The sequence below is a fragment of the Calonectris borealis genome, chromosome 1 (assembly GCF_964195595.1).
Source record: "Calonectris borealis chromosome 1, bCalBor7.hap1.2, whole genome shotgun sequence".
NCBI lineage: Eukaryota > Metazoa > Chordata > Aves > Procellariiformes > Procellariidae > Calonectris > Calonectris borealis.
In genome coordinates, this window is record NC_134312.1 from 5,230,001 (window position 1) to 5,250,356 (window position 20,356).

General features: G+C 42.0%; 1 protein-coding gene across 2 annotated transcripts in view; it reads left to right on the top strand.

The window, feature by feature from the left end:
- TAF3 (TATA-box binding protein associated factor 3) overlaps positions 1-15,671 on the top strand; it is a 117,455-nt gene extending 101,784 nt beyond the window's left edge. For both annotated transcript variants that reach the window (XM_075143214.1, XM_075143221.1), the window contains exons 5-7: positions 9,533-9,788; positions 13,480-13,586; positions 14,337-15,671. In XM_075143214.1, the coding sequence (XP_074999315.1) occupies positions 9,533-9,788; positions 13,480-13,586; positions 14,337-14,451 (478 nt within the window). In that variant the 3' untranslated portion in view covers positions 14,452-15,671. The remainder of the gene's footprint in view (positions 1-9,532; positions 9,789-13,479; positions 13,587-14,336) is intronic.
- Positions 15,672-20,356: the final 4,685 nt, after the last annotated feature.

Sequence of the window (20,356 nt, forward strand, 5' to 3'; positions counted from 1 at the left end):
GAAACAGGTAAAGGAATCCTGCTGGAAGCCCCTCCTTCCGCACGTTTTTATGAATAAGAGCAGTGTTTGGAGCAGTTAAGGCACCGTGACCAAATCCTCCGAAAGACGTAATGCAAGCAGCATGGGGCTATTGTGGGACACAGCTGTGGGCGGTGTTGGTTACCCTGCGAGACGTTGCTTATTCAACAGAAAGCTCTGGAGGAGAACTTCTTGTGGAATTAAATAGGAGGGAAAAAGTGATACTTCAGGGAGAAAAATGTAGAAGGGTAAACCACTGTTTGGGAAAACCAAACAATAGAGTCCGGGCAGCGAAAGTCTGTGTTTATTGCAGGACTAATGGGTATCCCAATTATTTTACAGTGTAACACTTAGCAGAGAAAGACCGTGTTAACCATCCGTTAACAGAATTAGAGCTCTGGGTGTCAATCCAGCTTTTGCTGTGAGATGGAAAAGAGCGTGTAATGGTGAAATCATTTTTGATATGATCAATAGACCACCTAAGTGAGGAGGCAGAGTAATGAAAAATGATCTTGCTCCTCTCCCAGGCCGCAGAGGTGTGCTTAAGGAATTCCAGTGATCTTTACAGCTTTCATAAATCTTTGTGTGAGTTTGTGTGTGTATATACATACCCACATTTTTCTGTTCTGTAGTCTTTTAAATTATAAGAGCTGGAGGACTGATTTTCAGTGCCTTTTTAAATGCTGAATGTATGTTAATGAAGATATTGTCTCGGGTATGATTCATATCCCTTTCCCGATTGTTCTTTTTCAGTGTAACATATTGGCCCCAATTCTGCAGTAGAATCCCCATGTGTGGTCTTGTATCCATCCAAAAGTCTCCTTCACTTCAGTGGAGGTTCCCCAGCCTCTCGCTTGCTGCAGGATTGCAGCTTTTACATGAAAAAAAGAAAACAACTGAAGAATAGTATATCCCTTTTACCAAAAGAAGTAAATGATCATTTATGTTTATATTTCTAGAGGGGATTTAGAAGAGTTTTTGCTTCCTTGAGTGTGAGTTATTTCCAACTTCATATGTAGTCCTTAGCTTTTTTATTCTTTTTTTTAATTACTGAAGCCACCCCAACTAATTATTCATCCTGCTTATGGTAGGTGGTAGGCTGTGGCAAATTATTTTCATTTTGCTGCTGGCCACATTGGGTGATGACTCCAAAAGTGAATTCATAAAAAGGCTTGAGTCATTAGAAAAGAAAACAACTTACTGTGAGATTCTTTGATTTTGTTGCTTATTGCTCAAGAGTAAAAAAACTGTATACTGTATACCGCAGTTGGGGAAAAAAAAAAAAAAGAAAAATGCTTCAGGCAGGTTTAGACACATAAACGAATTGCTTGTGTAAATGGGCATGAGCAGCTGCCCTTATAAAGCACAACAGAAACCGATCAAATATGTGTGAAAGATTAGAAATACAGATGGGTATTTGTTTAAAAAATAGACTTTGCCTCCATGGAAGATGACTGCAAGAGAAAGGTTTTTGTTTTGTCTTTGACAGAGGTGCTTCTTTTTATTCACGCTTTTATTGAAGTTTCTAAACAAAAGTGAGTAAACTGTATAGACCCAAGGATTCATGTTATAGTTCCTGGGAGCTGGACATGGACAAGAGGGCCATAGAGAAGTAGCCATCCGTAGACACAAAGGAAGAAGGTGGTCCTACCTGAATTTAGTAAAGTTGTCCTGTGAGTAATTCATCGGTAGCTGTACAGAGCCTCCGAGCTCAAGACTGGCTGGTTTGCTTGGTTCTTACAAAAACGTGTCTCACTAACAAGTTGGAAATTACAGTTTTAGAGGTTTCTAAACTCATGGTGGCATAATTTTCTGGTAGTTAATAAAATTCATATTCTACACTAGTTCCCATTAAAGAGGGTGGATGTAGGACTGGCTTATGAGCAAGCTTCTAGATCACACATCCCATAACATTTCCCAAAACAAATGACAATAAAGGGCAGTTTGCAAGGAGCACGTAAGAGAAAGTTTGCAAAGAGCTTATTGGCATAAACATGTTTTACCAGCTTCTGGTTTTGCTGTTGAGAGCTCAGCAGAAGGGGATAATGCCAGGTGGTTTTCACATCGAAGCTCTGAGCAGCTTGTTATTGATGATAAGAAAGAAAAGAAGATGAAAGATACCAAGACGCCACGCTACCAGCTCAGTTTTGTTTTGTCAGACTGGCAATGAACCATCTGGAGATGTAAGTCAGGATGGTGAGAAAGAATGGGAGGGAGATTTGGGAGTCATCGGCAGAAAGGTGTTTGTGGTTGTTGGGAGAAATACTCTGGTGTAACAGATACAGAGGGTGGAGGCCAAGGGCAGAACTCTGTTTCACTTAAAGTAATGGAAAAATAAACAGTAGAAAACCTGTAATTCAATTTCAAGAGTGCAAATGTCCACAAACCAAAGGAGTTAGCTAGAAATGTCAGCTGGACTGAAGACCTAATGGATTCAAAAGTGGTGTTTTCTGCCTGTAGGAAGGGGGCACTTGTAGCAAAAAGACTATAGAGTGAATTGAATAACTCCTTCCAAAAGAATGTTGGGAATAAGCGTTGTACCTCTAGGAGAAAAGGACTGTGAGCAAAGAAGTTATGTCTTCAAGGCAAAAGACTGTGGAGGTGAAGTCAGGCTTGGCAGCAGTCAAACTGAATTAAATGTTGTGAAGGATACTGAGCAAATAGGAAAAGAAGGGAAGAAGGAGGACCATGGAAATGAAGACAAGGAGAAGATGAAGGATAATATAGGTATGAGCCAAGAACAGAAAGAATACTTTCCTTCTGATCCTATATTCATTCTCTCCTTTACTGAGGACTAGGACAAGATGGATAACAGCAGTAGGTTGACGGCAGTGGAAATAACCGTAATGAATCGGGAAGCAAAATATAGGGACCTTTATGCACTGAAATCAAGGGGATAACCTTTCTCCAAAGAAGAACTGGGTCCTGAATTTGCAGACTTAGTGACAAGTAATTTTTACTTTTTATTTTAAAATGCAATGTTTGTTAAATCTATTTTTAATAAATAATAGAAAAATAGAAGTGCTGAAGAAGGGAAGAAAGGAAAAGTAATCTAGACACCCGGTGACAGCAGTACACATAATTATAAAACAATTTTGGAGGAAGGGCTGATTAAAGGCTTGGAAGTAATGAAATAAAACACAAAACGGAAGTGAGCCATACCAACAGGCTCGATACCGATCTTTGATAAAGCAACTGATTTTCTAGGTTAGCCTAGTCCAGTTGGCAGTCCCTGCGAGAGATGTGGCTGGCAGTGCCTGATTTTTTGCCGTGCATCTCGGGTATCTGTTTCCACCACCGATGCTGAGAGCAGCTGCCTCCACCTCCCACTGCTGAGTGATTTCTGCTGGACTGGGGAAGCCGTCGCTGGGTGCAAGATCAAATCGCTTCCCCTCCAAGGAGAAGTCTCAGCTGCGGTGGAGAAGAGGTGCGTAGCTGGAATAAACTTGACATCTGTCCTACCGTTGGGAGAAGGGATGCTGTCTTCTGGATGAATGAAAGATGGCAAATCCGAGCTGGACTTCAGGAAAACGTTTAATACTATCACACAGAACATTCATAGTGAAGCTGGCAAGGATGGGATTAGCAGAGGAACTGCTCAGTAGTAAGGAACTAGCTCAAAGGAAGGTAGCAACTGAGAGTTGTAAGAGCTTATCTAACCAGAGAGGAGGTTACTAGTGAACATGCTCAAGGATGTATTTCAGGACTGGTTTGATTTAATAATTTCATTTAAAATTCTGTCACAGAAGGAGGTAGAACACTGATGGGTTTTGTTGGCAGTAAGGTTGAAGGACCATGTCAGTACACACGAGGATCTGATGATTGTCTGGAAAGAACTGGATCCCCTTGAATAGAAGGGAAGAAGTGGTATTTAATTCAGTAAATGAAAAATTGTAGTTAAGGCTTCGCATTTGAAGTGTACCAATAGAAGTAAAGGGCTGATCAGTAGATGTATCACTACGGTAGGTGCATTAAGTGGGTGAGGGATCAATAGTTGATCACAGAATGACAGAGTTGCCAACATGATACAAGTGGGACCGTAGGATGCATTGCAAGAGGTAATTTTAGCAGAGAGAGTGGAAGTGTCCGGGCCATCATATGAGAACCTGTTGATACGTCATCTGAAATGCTATATTCAGTTCTTGGAGGCAGCTTGTATTCAGGAAGGATGAGTTGGGAAGAGCAGGTGCAGAAGAGGGCTCGGAGCACTGTTGGGGGAGCACAGGGGAGTCTGTGTTATGATAGGAGAGCAACTTTGTGTGTTTAATCTAGCATGTGAAGAGGGGATATGATTGCTGGCCACAAATACATCAAGCAAGTAAACATTTTGGAGGCAGAAAGCTATTTAAGCTAAAGAACAATGTTGGCACAAAAACAAATGGGAATTATTCGGCTATGAATGTAGGCTAGAAATTAGAAGAGGTTGCTGTGCCACCAAAGCAGTGAGATCCTGCAACAGGGTGATGGTGGGGACAAAAAGATTAACAGGTTTTAAGATGAAGCTCAATAAACTTGTGAATGGGATTAGGTGACATGACGCCTGCGAAATCACTAGACTCATTTGCCCAGGAAGGGACGTTTGCGGGGTTTTGCCCTACCGATGAAATGGAGAATGGGCTGTTGAGCTCCATGTGCACCACTGAAGGTCAACACGCTTACGTGGAAGTTGTGCCATTTGTTTGAGACCAGGCAGTATCCGCAAAAATGGATGATATCATGGAATAAGTGTTCAAAGTTCATTTTCCTTGATGGAGAAGAATATCACGTTGCAGGCAATTTATCACATGAAAATATTTATATTTTTTTATTTTCAAGTTTAAGTACTGAAGTCTTTTCACTTGCAAAATTGCTAGGGGCTCCACTGGAGGTTTGATACATTTTGGCACTCTGCAAACACACGAGTTGGTCATAGTGTGTATTTGTGGAGCTTGTATTTGCCAATATGACTTGTTTGCACAGAATAAAATATTCAGCAGAGCATAAGAGATAAAAACTAAATTTCACTTTCTAAGAGTAATATGGGAATTAGCCTACATTACAGAGCTTAAATTACACCGATTCTCCTCCAGGGTTGGAATAAAATTTTCAAAATCACCTCTAATCTGTGAAGAATCTAAACCATATGGAAATCTTCCTAATTCCCGTGGGTGTTTTTGACACTCTTACCCATAGGTCTTAGAGTATTTCATTCTTTTTCTGGTGCAACAATCTCAGTTCCAGGTGTGAGATTTTTCAGTAATAAAATAGTTACACCACTTAACTTTCTAGCGTCGAGGAACTTACATCAATAAGGGAATATCAATACTAATAGATAATAATATCACTCTTAATAACCCAAGTGAGTTGTACTAGTTTTAATTACATCAGTGCAGTTGATGGTGTCATTTTCCTATGTACAAAGACCCCTTTAGCTCCTGCTCCTTGCTTAAATATGGGTCATGGGTTCAGAAAAGAATTAGGACTTTTCAAATGTTGTTTTTCCTTTGGGCAGAGAAGCAGCTTCTTTGGAGCTCTGCCTCTGAGAAACAAAGATTGCTGTGATTTTTTACTAGACTTCTCGAAGTACTGATACAGCATTTTTTTGGAGCTCGTCACCCATAGCAATCATTCAGCCCTGTGGCTCATATCCTATTTTTGAAAAGCCATTTCCTTTCGGTGCACATGTCTTTTCCCTGTGTTTATATGAAGCAGTCAATGGGGCTTTCAGCCGTAAGGATCAGAATGAAATCAAATAAATTACTTCCAAAGATAGGAAACCATTTCACACCTCGGAGCCTCATTTTGCTCCAGATGTAGCGTGTTACAGCTCATGCCAGTTAGAGCTGATTACAAACCAACTGACCTGTCGCAACACTTAAAATCTTGGTAGAATTTGCACTTTGCCTGCAAGCCGACAGTTCATTTTCATCGTGTTTGGGTTTGGATCTGTAGCTGTGAACAGGCTGATTGCCCCGGAGTAATGATGAAAATGGGTTTTCATTCTCTCTACCATCATGAAGAGGTGTATCGATACATGCATTGTTATAAATGTGCTGAGGTTCTGTAAGAAATACAGTTCCTGCTAGCATTTAAAAAGAAATCCAAAGTGAATTTAGGTTGGACACAACCAGCTACACAATGTTTACATTAATTCTGTTTTTTTCTTAAAGGGAGTGGTAACCTTTAATTATGATTTATGGAGGCTCTTATTACCACATCTATTCCCCTTCATTCTGGAGGAACTATTTTGATGCAGAAACAGCTTTAATTGACTTTTTATCTTTCAGTGTAGAACGTGTTTGTGATATATTGTCAGGCAAGCAGCCTGCAGAGAAGTGTAATTCTTGTTTTGGGCCTTTGAGTGTGTTGATGGTAGTTGATTTTCATTTGCATTTGATTGCTCCAAAAATATTAATCCAGCCTCAGTTCTAGAGTTTTTGGGTTGGGGTGGGGAAGGAGGTGAAATTTTGTCTTATTTAGTATTGTACTTGCAGACTTTTAATATACAAGTGCTGATTTTGGAAGCATATGAAAAACACATTTGGGAAAGAAGATAATGATGTATGTATGGTGATGTCCAAATGTAGAGTTTAAATCCTAGCAGGGACGTAGGTAGCAGGAGCATCGAAGCTTTGCTGTAGTGAGTACCGCCTACTTGCAGTGTGCTCTGTGCCTCGCTTTTCCTGTCTATAAAATAGAGCTCATAAATCTTGGCATCATTTACATAGTGTTTTGATATCAAGTTTCTCTCCAAGTCTGAAGTAACATTAATTATTAGTCGTGGGACTGCTATTTCCCTTTGATTTCTCCCCACCTCCATATTGCCATGTATGCAGCCCCTTCTTCAGGACGGAGGACAGGCTAAACCACCCTCGCTGAGATTACTCCATCGCCTCTAATGGTGTAGCACAAAGCCATTCATTTCTCCACTCTGGAGTCTAAAGTCTCTGAACTTCATTAGCCCAAGGGAGTGGTAGGCCCAAGCGTGCTCTGAAATGCCGATCTCCTGTTTTGATAACTGAGCTCTAAAATCAAGATAAACAAGCTGCCCTATATACTGAACATGGCCTAATTGCACACTTCAAGCAAACCAGCCAATCAATGAGTGTGTGTCGCCCGCTAATGAATATTTGTAGTTTTGGAAGATTTCGTATGTGATGTTCCTTGTAGCTTCTGCAGTTATTAGCAGACTGGCTTCGAAGACCCTGTTCAGGAGGAGAACCTGGCTTTATCTAGACCAAGAAACTATGTAATTTAATTTCATATGTTAGCTGGGCATGGTCACTCTTATTCAAATTATATTAGCTAATACTTCTTTAAAACTGTTTACACTGCGTGCAAAGTTGTGTTTAAAATCCCATTAGCTAATACATTTCCTAGTCTAGACTGAGGGAGGGTTGACTCCCTGAAGAACTCATAGCAGGACTTTGTTTACTTGGAGGGGATAGAAGAGGGAGGCGGAGAATGAAGGGGTAATGATGTTCAAAACCGTCCAAATGACTTTCGCTGTGCCAAATATTTTGCTGTCTGTCCCTCTCCTCGCTTTTATTACTGCTAAGATTTTTTTTTATTGAGAGGTGGCTCTCAAGTTGTGAGGGTAACTTTGGAAACCATGGGAGTACTGCCACCAACCAAGGTCTTGGGCGTTCAGGGTTGGGAGCCAGGGCTCTCTGTGGGAGCAGTGGAAGGAGGAAGGCGCAGAATAAGCATCTGAATCGGGATGAGCAGTCTGGCAGAGCCCCAGGGAGTCACGCGCTAAGACTTTTGTTGAACCAGAAACGCATCATGGGCATTGAAGAGCCAAAGAGAAAACTTTCTTGGTGGGAGCTAACGGTGACTTCTCAGATGTACCCACTAACAGGAGAAGGAGGCCGGATCTGATGTATAGATTGCTCCCAGGATGGCCTGATAATAGGAGTTCCTTCCTTCTGCAAGTCACAGCCAATTTAAGTTACGAGTCCTGCGCTTTGACTCACAGTCTAGCACCTTACTGACACATATAAAGAGCCGAGCTCCCAGATGAGGTAGCTGAAGCAATCACTAGGACGTCAAGTGGTGTGAATGCCTTCAGCGTCGCTGATGGAAAATCATCTAACGCTTTTTAGATTCTGCTCCACTCTGAGTTTCTAAACTTCCTTGGGTTTGGTTTTCTTCCCCTACTCACTCGCAGTAGGTCTCGGAAGGGAGGTGTGATGCAACCCTTGGCAGGTTAGGCAGGAATACCAAGCCCATTGCTCTGTTTCCTTTTACTAAGTCTGTTTTTACTATAACTTGCCATAGTTCTGATTTAGTAGTGCAAGTGGCATATCTTGGGAGAAAAACACTATATCTTGGGAGAAAAACACTATTATCTCAGCCAAGCATTAAATACTGTGTAATTCCAAGCCTTTCTCAAATGATGGCTTGGATTATTGACTTGAAATGCAGACAATGTCTCCGATCGTAGTGATACTGCCTTTTGAATATCATAAGAGAGTTGCCAGAAACTCTAAAGTTGAATGTAAAATTCCTGTTGACGGTGGAGCTGGACTTTCCTGGTTCTCGGGAGTTGTTGCAGTTTGATTTTCGTCATGCTTTTCCTACTGATGTCTCCGTGTTTTGCTTTCTTAAGATATCCTCCTCTCTGGAATGTCTAACCTTTCCTTAAATCGCCTTCTTCCTACAGTCCCATCACAAATGAATTGCACTCCAAATATAAATAAGTTAGTTAAATGATTTACCAAAATGTGGTAAAACAAATAGACCTATCCTGTGTTTTCTTTGAGGTTTTTTTGTTTTGTTTTCTAAAACATCCTTTTCCTTCTCTTTATGTTTCTAATCTAGAACCTTATAGTAAGGGCTTTTTCTGTCTTGTCCCTTAAATTGCATGCACATCGATAACGCTGTGTATCAACATTCATTAATAAATGTTGGGTCCTCTATGTATCCCCCTTCCTGGGCAAGGTTATTCTATACTGTGTATTTACTAGAGCTACATCCTGTCTACTTCAGCTACTCGAGTAAGTAGCAATATTTTAACTGCTGAGTATATAGTGTGCGTCATTTATTTGTCCTGACTAGATCCACTGCTGATTTCATAAACATTTGGGGAAAGAAATACCAAACTAGCAAATATTTGGAGAACCCCCTAATGTAGGATCTTAAGAGGATGATATCGTCTCTCAGTTTGAAGATTAAAATCAGTGCTGTTCACAGCTGATTAACTTTCCTTTCTAATATTTCCCACAAATTGAGCTAATGTAATAAAACTTAACGAAACAAGGTTTAGCAAAGCCACAGAGAATATTTATATGACAGCGAGCTATAGAGTGGCTCAGGCTGTTCTGGCATTCACTTTGTAATGGCTCTGTGCTTTATCGTGTCCAATGGATGGGTGTAGCAATGACAACAGCCCTTGTGTTGGGTTGAAACAGCCTCCTCGATCACTCAAAGGTGATGTGAATTAGCTGCACTATATTTTCTTTATATCTAGTTAGTGGTCAATCGTTGCTTTCTTTCCCATCAACTCTAACAAGTCTCATTTTTGGTCCTACAGAGTCATCAGCAAAGTGGTGCCAGCTCCAGAGGCCAAACCTTCTACTCCTGTAAGCCGGCCCAAAACACCTCCACCCGTGCCGTCACCAGTACCAGCTCCCGTTCATGTCACCCCTCCTCCAGCTCCAGCTCCTCCTCCTCCACAGGCTACCGTCTCGCCCGTCCTGATCCCACCGCCCTCTCCAGCCGTCTCGGCGGCAGGAGGCTCCAAAGCTCCAGTGAGGAGCGTGGTGACCGAGACCGTCAGTACTTACGTGGTAGGTAACACATGCTGCCGTGCTTTGTCCCAGTGCCACTGACATTCATCTCTTGAACTGTTGAGCTCCTGGGTGACTCATCGTCTCAAACTGATGGTACCTGGGCTTGTGATGTTGCTCTCTATCAAGCTGCTCTTTATCCGGCCCTTGCTTCCATGCATGTGTTTTGAGGGGTTAATAACTTAATTAAAACACTACTACTTGGACTGAATTTTTTCTGTGTTCCCAGTTCAGTGTTTAAGTTTCTTCTAACAAGTCCGGTTATATCCCACTTGGTATTTTCTGCTAACTGAGCTAGAGCATTTCTTTTTGGAGGTGGAGATTTTTTATAGATGCTTTTATAAGTGCTGAATTGAAACCTCAGATGTCAAATTCGCCATAGATTTTGCTGTCAGTCAGGTGAAGTACAAAACCCTCATACAACATCAAGAATTTCACTTAGCCCTCATTTGAAATGTGGAGAGTCTGCTAATCTCTTTTCTGGTTTCCTCAACATAGAGAAATTGCAAATGTTTGCGCATCTCAGAAAGTCTGTACATAGTTCATTAGTCTACAGTTCATTAGTCTGTTTGACGTATGCTCTGAACTTGGCCTCTCTCTGGTAGCATTAAGACTTCATTCCTTTAGAAAAGTCTCCTATCCAACACGATGTAAGACCTGCGTTCTCTAAAAGAACACGGACATACCTCTGGGCAGGACTAGGATTGCTGTGATACTGAAAATTTCTGCTTTGGGTGCAATGTAAAATGCAAGTCCTGACCGTTTCTGGTCATTGGAGAGCAGCAGATACCATTGACAACGGTAGCAGTGGTGTTATCCTCCCTGTCCTGGCTAAGTGCCAGCTTGGTTGGTGACACCTTGCTTATCCGTAGTGGGTAGCAGTTTAAAAATCTCACCATTTAAAGCACCTGGAACTACCTTTTCTTACAGAGTTTCCTGTGCTTTAATTGCAACATATGCATGATTTTTCTCCTTTTTTTTTAATTCCTGTTTTTATAATGATTCCTAGTGTAAATCTACCCTGCTGTTTCTAATGGAAAAGGTGCTCTTCCCTGCTGGACTTAAACTGCTGTATCGTGTTACTGGTCTCTATTTAAACAGCTGCTACATTTCACTCCCGAGTTGGTTACAGCACTAGATGGTGGCACATAGGCTGTGCATGTCTTTAGGGTGCAGGATACACATCTCACCTTCTGTATCACAGGTGTAAGTGCAGTGTCACTCATGTGTTACAGTAGTGCCCAGAAGCTTGGAAATTCACTCTGAGAGAGAAACATTTTCAAAACACTGTACTACATCCAATTTTCTTCAGTAGGCATTAAAAGCAAATAATTTAGAGATTATGTTAGTTTAAAGAAGGAAGACCTAGAACTTTTCCTAGGTACTTCTAGTGGTAACACGCTTAGCACCTTATGGGGAATTCAGAGGACACGTAGGCTCCAGGTTATTTCTTTCTTTTACAACATCATAGCTGAAACCAGGGCTTTACTGTGTCAGGATCCAACTATGTGCACAGGCAGAGAGACTCCTGATGTGAGACATGTATAAGTCAAAAAGCTGAGAGAGAGGTTGGGGAAGAAGGGAATAATTAATAACTATTAGCCCCTTGTATGAAGGGAATGCAGGACATAGAATGATGAAATGGCTTTCCCCAGGTCGCAGGGGAAAGCTCTTCTAGAGATAAGACTGGAGTCAGCGTGACAGAGGTGCGCAACTCTCTTCTGCAGGGGAGGACAGGAAGATGATCTTATAGTTTAAAAAAAAAAAAAGATACGATGTGGGATCTCCCTGTGGGATAGCATCTCAGTAAGCGTGCTCTGATCATTAACTCTCAGCGGTTTGTACTAAAATAGCATTCAGCAATCACAAACTGTCCCTCCTTCCACGACCCTTGGCTCATTAAGGAATGAGAAGTTACACAATATTTTTAACATCCTCATTCGGCAGTCCAATTTCTTGTTTAACAAACAGGCAGAAGTTTCAGTGCTTATAGTGCCCTCTCCCTCTCCAGCCCCTGAAAGCCTGAGACAGGTATTCTGCAGACAAACATACCCCCTGAAAAACTAAGTTTGGAAAAGTTAGGGTGTCTGTCTTCTCATGGGGCAACATCAGGCACCGCCCGTGCCTAGAAGAGGCGGCGCGGGGGACGGGGTGCCTGCCAAGTGCCCGTGCCCGTGCGGAGGATGGTGCGGGTGCAGCCAGGTTGCTCAAGCAGGTTGTAAAGGGCTGTCGCTGTCAGCCCAACAGCCCACAGCATCGCTTCTCTGCAGCACCATGGCACAGCACCTCCTCCTTCCCCAGCAGGATTATGCCGCAGAAATGACTGTGGACCTCTTCACGCCGAGCGCGGTTTACCTGCAGAGCTGATGCTTCTCTACCAACTTAAAATGACTTTGCAGATGTGAGATTAGATGCCAGGACAGTAGATAGGAATGATTATTGCAATCAATTAGCTCTAAAATCGAGTTCATTTTATGACGTTGCCTACTCCATTTTGCTGTTGGGAAGGGGATTGTTCCCTGCTTAATATTCCTGGGCTTTGTATTTTCTAGTTTTAAATCACAAAAAAAAATCAGGGCTTTAAGAGGAGTCGGTCAAGAGTGATGTGTTGGTTGCAGCTCTGGTACATTCCTATTGATTTTCCGGGAAGTGGTGTAAGATGTACAGACCACCGTGTAGTGGCTTTTTTTTTTCCCTAAGAGCATTTGGGGCTTTTCATCTACTACTTTTTACTATCATTTTTCTAAGCTGTACAGATAGCAAAAAGTTACTGCCTTAGATATGTGTAAATGCACTAATGCACCTGAGAACAAAACAGTTTATGTTTTTGAGATTCAGTGATAATGTGCAAATCTTCATAAAAGAATGATGAAATCAGGGTGACAACCCAGACATTTTGTATTTTGTATGGTTAATTGCACTTCTTTGGGTGGATTTAGTGACATTTTGCATGTATGTTTTTACCAAAGAACTGTTAAAGAAACCACTTGAAATTTAAAAATACAAATAATGTGTCTAACATATAGAATATAAACTTAAAAAAAATTTTGTGAAGCTCTGAATATGGATTTATCCAGTAAGCAGCTGCCTAAGACTGTAAATGATCTGCCTCTCTTGTTTCGTTTACCCTTTAGTAAATTGTACTGTGACATAAATGTCATAAGGGGAATGGAAAGTTACTCAGTAACAACTTTTTTTATATCCTGATCTTATCAGTTAGTTGAAGTTGAAGACTTTGGCTAATAAGTAATACGGCAATATATACACATGGCACTGTATATTTTACATGCATATAAGACTGTTATCTGACGCAGGAGGCTGCCATTGCTCGTTCTTGCCATTAACAGGGTAGAATTTAAAAAGTCGCGATAGTATAGACAGAGAAGGAATTGTGTCCTTAAGCCCTGGCTGCTATATGTGAATGCCTGTGCTTAGGTCGGGTGGTATAACTGGCTTTACTGGTTTACAGGACAATACAGAAAAATGCATGCTTTGCTCAACAAGTACAGTATAGAAAAATAAATAGAAACATAACGCCGAGCACTTATGATCAGAGAATTCATAAATAACAACGGTGGCCGCTGAATAGCTTTGTCAGATAAGCAAGAAACTTTTTTTTTTTTCTTTTAATGTCAATTTTGCTGCCTGCTTAGCCCTGAAAACCAGCTAACTTTCCTTTCCTTTGCACCAGATCCGAGACGAGTGGGGTAACCAGATCTGGATCTGTCCTGGCTGTAACAAGCCAGATGATGGCAGTCCAATGATAGGTTGTGATGACTGCGATGATTGGTATCACTGGTAAGTTGCTCTCATCCATCCTATTCTGCCGTACCCTGGCAGATTGGGGCTATATTATTAAAAACCTTTTTTTTTTTTACGATTCGTGACGCCGGGAATATTTGAATGGCTTTACTGTGTCCAATTTAATAATCTGGAAGATACTTTTATCTCTGTTTCTCTGGAATTTGAAAAAGCAGATTTTAAGCTGTGAAGGAGAGTTACTTTTTAATTAATGGGCATTGGTGATAACAGTTGTTTTTGAAACTGCTGGGAAATATTGCTGATTCTGGTCATTTTGTGAGAACTACAGGATTATGAGCATCGTGTATACAGATAGACATTTCAAATTATGAAGCATTGTATGAACAGTAATATAAATGTCAGCTCTTATAAAAGGGTTGGAGGGAATTAATCACTTTTTAGGCGTTTTCTTAAACAGCTACATAAAATCATAAGGTTTTCTGCAGATGTGGTAAAGAAGCATTTGAAATGATTTTACATCTAGCCTATTATACCTGAAAGTGCGCTTGTATTTTCTGTTAAAATAACATTTTTTATCTGAGTGTCCTTTCGATATATTTTTTTTGTTTCAAGTGGTTTTTAGGTTTCTGTTTGATCATTATATTCTTTAAGATAATGATAATATAATTGCTATATTAATTTGAAGGCCAGATCCTGTCTCCCACTGAAAAATTTCATTTCTTTGGGTAAGAAACAAAAGTAACATTCCTCCACTGAGATGATATGATGTTTTCCTGTCCTTCACAGGCCTTGCGTTGGGATTACGACTGCACCCCCAGAAGAGATACAATGGTTCTGCTCCAAGTGTGCCAACAAAAAGAAGGATAAAAAACACAAGAAGAGGAAGCACAGGGCACACTGAAGACTTTGCAGCGGACTGAAGTCGCGCGGTCGCCGCGGCACTTCTGCCCTGGCTCCGTTGCAGGGGGGATCCAGCCTGCTCCTGTCGCACCCTCCGTCACCGACTGCTGGGGTTGTGACTTGGAGTGAATCAGGGGCGAGGAGATGCTCTCCCTCCGGGGCTGTTGCGTTTCGCAGACCGTCCGAGCCCCGGGGGTTGGATTTTGGTACATTCTGATGCTGTCTTTCACCTACCGAGGGGAATTTGCACAGAGCGATATGAAGACTTCGGTAGTTCATGGTACCGCTCCCGCTCCTGTGGCTCGGCAGCAACAAAGATGAATGTTGTAAATACAGATATCTGTCCTATTCTTTCTCCATTTGTTATTAAACCCTCTTGAACCTTTGCAGTAAGGTGCCGAGAGGAGGAGAAAATGTAAATTGCAGTAAGTTGTAAACTGAGGAGACCTTCTGGAATTATTTCTGTAGTCTGGATGCAGTTCAGCCTCTACTCCTGCTGAGCCAGATAATCATAATGTGGAAATAAAAAGTGGCTGGTAAATATTTTTGTGATGAGAATATATGAAGCTTTTTTCCTTGATTTTTAGTACTAACATAAAATAAACACATTCAAGCTTTTGTGATATATCTTCTATTTTTTAAAAAAAAAAGTTTCTATTGTGTCAATTTTTTTCTTCCGTGTGAATTTATTTCGGTGGACCTGTAATATATTTTATACTTTGGTTTTTGTTTTTTAGTCTTTGTCAATGTACCTTTTCATTGCTTGTACATTTCATTGGTGTGTAAAAACACTTCCCATTAAAAGATTTTCACACATGTAAATACCTGATATTTATAAAGTACTTTTTTTTTTTTTTTGCTTGAGGATTTTTATTTTTGTTTGCCTGAGAATACAAACCTAGCAGCTACTAAAAGCCCGTGCGACATACGCCTGTCCTTATGGCTTTAAGGGATTGGTGAGATCTGCCCCAGTGGTGCGCGCACGAGGAGTCGGCCAGCACCATAATTAGGCCTCGATTCAGATACTTAAACATGTGGTAACTTCTTAAGAAGTGAGTAATCCCATTGCCTTCAAGGAGCCTGTTCCCACACTTCGTTATACGTGTGCTTAAATGCCTTCTGAATTGAGAGCTTAGGCCAGGGGGCTCTGCACTTTTAATGGTAGCTACAGTGTGTTAATCTGTAGCTGGAACTGAGCTTTTTTTCTTTTTTTTTTTTTTTTTTAAACAAGTGGTAATGAGTTTGCCAAAACGACCGGGCTCGTGTTTAGACGGAGGAGATGCAGAATGGCGTCACGCAGAAGATGTATTACTGTGCTTGGAAAGACCAGTAAAGTGAATACGAGTTGTATTCCCTGTTGAAAATGAGGGGGGAAATTGCAGAGAAAAAAAATAATGAGGCAGTATTAAATATTGTAGTGCAATGGGTCTCAGAGCTGAATAAAATATAAGAATGAATCTGGAAAAAAAACCTACACATTTTGTTTCCAAAGTGAATTTAGACATCGTTGGTTAATTTGGGAATATTTCTTCTTTAAACTGTACAGTGAGAAACATCTGATGTTTGAGAATACGGCCCTTTAACCTGTTGCGCAGATATTAAGAGTTATTTGTTAAATGAATCCAAATTGATATTAAGGAGAATGAATTAGTCATGTTTTTAAAAGTACCAGTCTAGTTAGGGAAATGAGGCTTTGCTGATAGAACTGTTAAATTGCAAATCAGTGGAGATATGGATGAAATTGGTTTATTAAAATTGCACTGTTACTTTCTTTGTTCAATGCCACCTCGTTTATATTCTGTCCCTGCTAATTACCAGTCAAGAAAGTTCTTGGGTTTGGGGTTTTTTTTATTTTATTTTAAATTCTTGGATGTTGCAAACCTGATTCTTGGTTTTTTCCATGTGTAATGTGCAGACATACAAAACCCACAGTCTTTGGTCATTTCTGGTCGCAATAATAAAGAACTAGCTTTTGGTAAGTTGTTTATCCATTTTCTCCTGCCCTCCGTTAATCAGAACTTCTCACATTTAATCAACTAAATTATTCAAGGTGCCGTGGGAGGGCTGAACTTTGCCGTTTCGACGGCCGTTCAGCTATTTCTGTGCATGCTTGTGCGTTGCTGCCGCCGGGTTGGTTTCCTACCCCGGGTTTTATGATTTTATAAATGACCCCTGTAGCAATAAAACCAAAGCATCATTTTCAGGAGGCTTGTGTGGCGGACGGGATTAGTAACGGGAGAAGGGGCCCTTCACCTCCAGGTCATCGGTTTGAAGCCAGCCTTGGTCCATAGCCGTGCCCAGCCTGCCTCCCCTTTCACTTACGCTGATGTGTATCGGGAATCCGTGGTATAAAAGAATAATCAGCTTCCAAAAATAGTTACCCCCTGAGCAGCCGTGTGGCATGGACCTTCCTTACAGCCCCTCGTACCACCCAACGCTGAGCAAGCCCAGCTGCTTCCCCAGATGTTTGTATTTGCTGCTGTAACTTCACGGGTTGTGTTTCTTCTCCATAAACTCTGCCAGAGTTAGGGCTGCTCCCTTGGTTTGCTGCTTGATTTTATGGTTGGGCATTTGTGTTCCTCTGAATCCGTTTATGGTTTGGGTTTTGGACACCGCTGTCCATGGGAAGAGGGCACGGCGGGTGGGTTGCAGGTTGCTTTGCTCGTCGGATGTCATGGGAGAGCATCAGTGTCTCTGAATGGTTTTCCTGCCTCGCGGCAGGAGGGAAGTTGTTTGTGAGCACTGTTTACTTCTAGAAAACATCTATTTCCATGGGTAGTTGGAGGAGAACTGGTTAAAAGTTTAGAAAGTAAAGAATTAAAGAGTTTCCAGTGAGAAGACAACAATATCTGCCCGCGGTATAAAAATAAGACAGGTACAATTTTCCCCCCTTTCCTGATGCACCGTACGTGGTGGATGTAAGCGGTACAGCGAGTATTGGTAGCAAATATTTGAGAAAAGAGCGTAAAAGGTATTCCGTGAAAAAAGCTTGTTGAATCCTGCCTTTACTTTGGGGCCAGATTATTATCTGGAGTCAGTTGGGAGTCAGTTGGAGCTGTGTCAGTTTACACCAGCCCAGGAGCTGCCCGCTCGTGCGGCCGACGTCGGGGCTGGGGAGCAGCTCCGTTTATTGTGAAACGAGGCGGGGTTTTTTTATCCTTTTTATCCCGTAAATCCTCCTTTAGGGCAGCCTGTGCCTGCGGGTCGCTGGAGAAAACGGCGGTGCTGCATGCTCGCTGCAAAGCGTGTTAGTCATTAGGCAAAACTACAACTTGTTAATGAGTTTTGCAGCTAGAAAAAACCATGACGTTAATATCGAGATGGTAAGCGCAAAGCTCAGAAATGGGAGAAACTATCTTGACTACTGATTTTTAGTGGAGAACAGAGATACAAATGCAGAGCATCCATCCCCGGAGTAATGGGGATGCACTTTCCCTGAGATAATCTTCCTTCGGGGCTGTATGTCGTGCTCAAAGCATCATTTCTCTGCTTGACAAGGTGTTTCTCTTCTGAAGGTGTCCGCAGCTAAGTACAGTGAGGATCTTTATACTCTGCAACTGATTTGTGATTCCAAATGTCCTGGAAGAGAAAGGGAAAAGAAAAAAAAAAAACACCGAAATCGGAGGGTATCAGAGCCTGCTGACTTTGTCTGGGCTTTCCAGAGATAAAATATAGTGTATTACTTCACTGTATCACCTAAACCTTCTTTGTTCTCCTTTCAATAGGACGATTAAACAAAGACCTACTAACCAAATTAAAGTATAAAATGAACGCTGAGATATGGAAACCTTGCCAGGAAGAATGTTAATGAATGAAGTTCACTAAAGGCATGCTGGCTAAGTTTTCAATACAAATAGTTTTATGGCCAATCTCTTTAGATCATAGCAGTTTTCTTTAGAAGTTTTAAGTCTCAAAAGCAGATGAGTTTCCTTCGCCGGGGAATGAATTAGATAATGCTCTGAATAAACTCCCTCTTTGCAGTCTTGTCAGTCATGCTACTTAGGAAACTCTCCCTTTCTTCTGGGGACTTTCGGATCAGCTGTAACCTAAAAAGTAGAAAGCTGCTATTAATCCATCTGTGCTGTACGGCAGAGGAGGCTGTAACGGGAGATTTACGGCCAGCAAACAGCTCGTACCTGGCTGATGCGAGCAGAGCTGAGCCATGGCAGCTGATCCCCGTCTGCTTTCCCTCGCAGGGGCTGTTTCAGCCTGTTTGAGGTTTACACCGGGTGAAGCGGGGACAGAGTTTTTAATAGACCCTGTAGCGATAGGACAAGGGGGAATGGTTTTAAACTAAACGAAGGTAGATTCAGACTAGATCTAAGGCAGAAATTTTTTACACTGAGGGTGGTGAAGCACTGGCACAGGTTGCCCAGAGAGGTGGTAGATGCCCCATCCCTGGGAACATTCAAAGTCAGGTTGGATGGGGCTCTGAGCAACCTGCTCTAGTTGAAGATGTCCCTGCCCATGGCAGAGGGGTTGGACTAGGTGACCTTTAAAGGTCCTTTCCAACCCAAACCATTCCATGATTCCACGATTCTAAGATGCAGCCCTTCCTGCTCATGGAGTGACCTTTGCACCAGGACTTTAAATCCTGTGATGCTCTCCGGAGAGATTGAGGAGAGCTGGGGGCTACAGGACCAGCGTGCCCCCTTCGCCCGCTCCTCCTTGGCAGTCTCCCCCATAATTTCCCTTCCAGTCCTTGTTTGCTCCAGAGACCCTGACCCTTAACTCAGGTTTCTGGTGGCCACTGCCGAAACAGGCTGCCCAGGGAAGTGGTGGAGTCCCCATCCCTGGAGGTATTTAAAAGACGTGTAGATGAGGTGCTTAGGGACATGGTTTAGTGGGCATGGTGGTGTTGGGTTGACGGTTGGACTCGATGATCTTAGAGGCCTTTTCCAACCTTAATGATTCTATGATTCTATGAAACCGCAGCAGCTCGGTGGCTGTTGGGTGCCACACACAGATGGACACTTGCTTTCAAATGGGGTGGCACCGAGCAGGTCCTGATCGTTGAGGTTTGGTGGAATATTGCTGCCTCAAGCCAATTTTTCAAAAAGCAAAATGTCAAGTAAACCCAGGATAGGTGGAAGATCTTCCATGTATTTTTTAAAACACAAGGAGAAAGTCCTTTCTAATGAATACACAGCTCCTGGTTGTGTTCTCAGTGTGAGCGTTCCCATAAGGACTTTGAAACGGATTTATAAAACCAAACAGAAAATAATTAGATTATTTTATTGCCTAAACGAGGGGATGAGGGAGAAAGAGACTTAAAACACATTTACAAAAAGCTAGGTTTCATCCCCTGTCATGAGTAGGAATTTGGTTTATAAATTAGAAAGTCTTGCCTGTCAATTCCTCCCTAAGCCAGCGTGGTTTTGACAACTTACTGTGCCTGTCGTTTGCTCACTGTGGGACTAATGACAAGTGTGATGGGGTGTCACCGTCCCACCACCCTGGTGTCACCCAGGGCCTCCGGCACCACTGCTGCTCACCCGCCTGCAGGAGACCTTCAGTCGTCTTCCTTCAAGCTGATCCCTCCCCAGGTGCAGGGCTGGGCACTGTTTGCTGTGGATTTTTTAAATTTGGCATCCAAATTTAAAAAAAAAAAACAACTGGGTTTTTTTTCCTTATACAGAACCAAATTAAGAAATAGGGGCAGGGAATGTTGTGTGTGCAATTGGGATGTCATTTACAGCACTTTTCTAATAAGTGCTGTAAGAATTGTCATGTTTAGGGTGTACATCTGCTTGTAGGTTTTGTTGCCCACATGGTAACCCTTGCCCGTATTCAAAGGGAGAAATATCGTCCTGTTATCGGGAAAGCTGGTCACAGTTCTCAGCTCTGTCGTGGCTTTACTGGTGCGTTTGGGTGCAGGACCGGTGCATGTCCCAGTTTCCATACGC